The sequence below is a fragment of the Cryptotermes secundus genome, unplaced genomic scaffold, assembly GCF_002891405.2.
Source record: "Cryptotermes secundus unplaced genomic scaffold, Csec_1.0 scaffold414, whole genome shotgun sequence".
Classification (NCBI taxonomy): Eukaryota; Metazoa; Arthropoda; class Insecta; order Blattodea; family Kalotermitidae; genus Cryptotermes; species Cryptotermes secundus.
Window position 1 is genome coordinate 122,058 of NW_019743151.1, and position 982 is coordinate 123,039.

Genomic DNA, 982 nt, shown 5'->3' on the forward strand with positions numbered 1-982 from the left:
CTTGTAGAATAATGTGAGAACCCATCCCATTTAAGCGATGCGTCAGACGTTTACAGTAAATAATCATAAAAGTTTCTATTGTTGATGACATGTCCCAGCCGTAAGGACACACATATTTTATTCTATTCCAACCAATGGGAAATTAGCCAGAAATTTTAGTGGGGCGGGGGTCCTTGTGTTGATCCTTGCTTCAATGACAGAAACTGTATGAAATGTAATTTTAGTTCAGCATCAGTTTTCATTTATCGGTGAAAATGGAGAAATGGATAATTTGCAGTAAGAAACCCAAGTTCAGTGAAAGTGGCAGCAATGAACCATGTGCAACTGTAAGTAAAAGTGAAACAATTGTAAGTTCCATCCACTGCAACGAAGATGAAACCACCGTATGTGTGAATACAGCTGCAGTAGATAACAGCGTGACTCAAAATCAGGTGCATGAAAATGACGTTAATTATTTCCCTAATTGCTGGACAAAGATCAATGGCTAGAAAAGTTGAAAATATACGAGTGGTTGACAATTAGTAAACAAGGGCTAGGCTGTACAACATGTAAATCAGTGGGAACTCTAGGGCCTGCAAAAACACAAGGTTTGAAATTATCTAGTGAGTGGTGTGAAGGTAGGGTCAAGGAATATGCTGAAACAAAAGAGAAGAAACAACAATCGATTAGGAAGAAACTGTCTTGTCATAAACTATCGGCAGCTCATGTTAAAGCTAGTGACATTTTATGCCTTGCTATAAAAGAAACAGTTGAATGTCTGAATGTTAAAACACAAGAAAAACAATACGTTACAACTTGTCGCATATTTAGGACAACTTGTCAAATAGCGAAAGTTAACCGTCCCAGGACAGATTTTGCAGCTTTGATTGATTTACAAGAACTAAATGGTTTAGCTATAGGGCGTATCTTGCAGTCTAATCATGATATTTGTGATCATATAGCAGATGAAATGAGAAAGAAACTTGTTAAATATATTATTGAT

At 36.7% G+C, this 982-nt stretch overlaps 1 protein-coding gene across 2 annotated transcripts in view; it reads left to right on the forward strand.

Moving 5' to 3' along the window:
* The first annotated feature begins 154 nt into the window (after positions 1-154).
* LOC111873863 overlaps positions 155-982 on the forward strand; it is a 2,277-nt gene continuing 1,449 nt past the window's right edge. The window contains exon 1 of one of the 2 annotated variants that reach the window (XM_033755250.1): positions 155-431. In XM_033755250.1, the coding sequence (XP_033611141.1) occupies positions 255-431 (177 nt within the window). In that variant the 5' untranslated portion in view covers positions 155-254. The remainder of the gene's footprint in view (positions 432-982) is intronic. The other variant, XM_023868901.2, reaches the window with a different exon arrangement.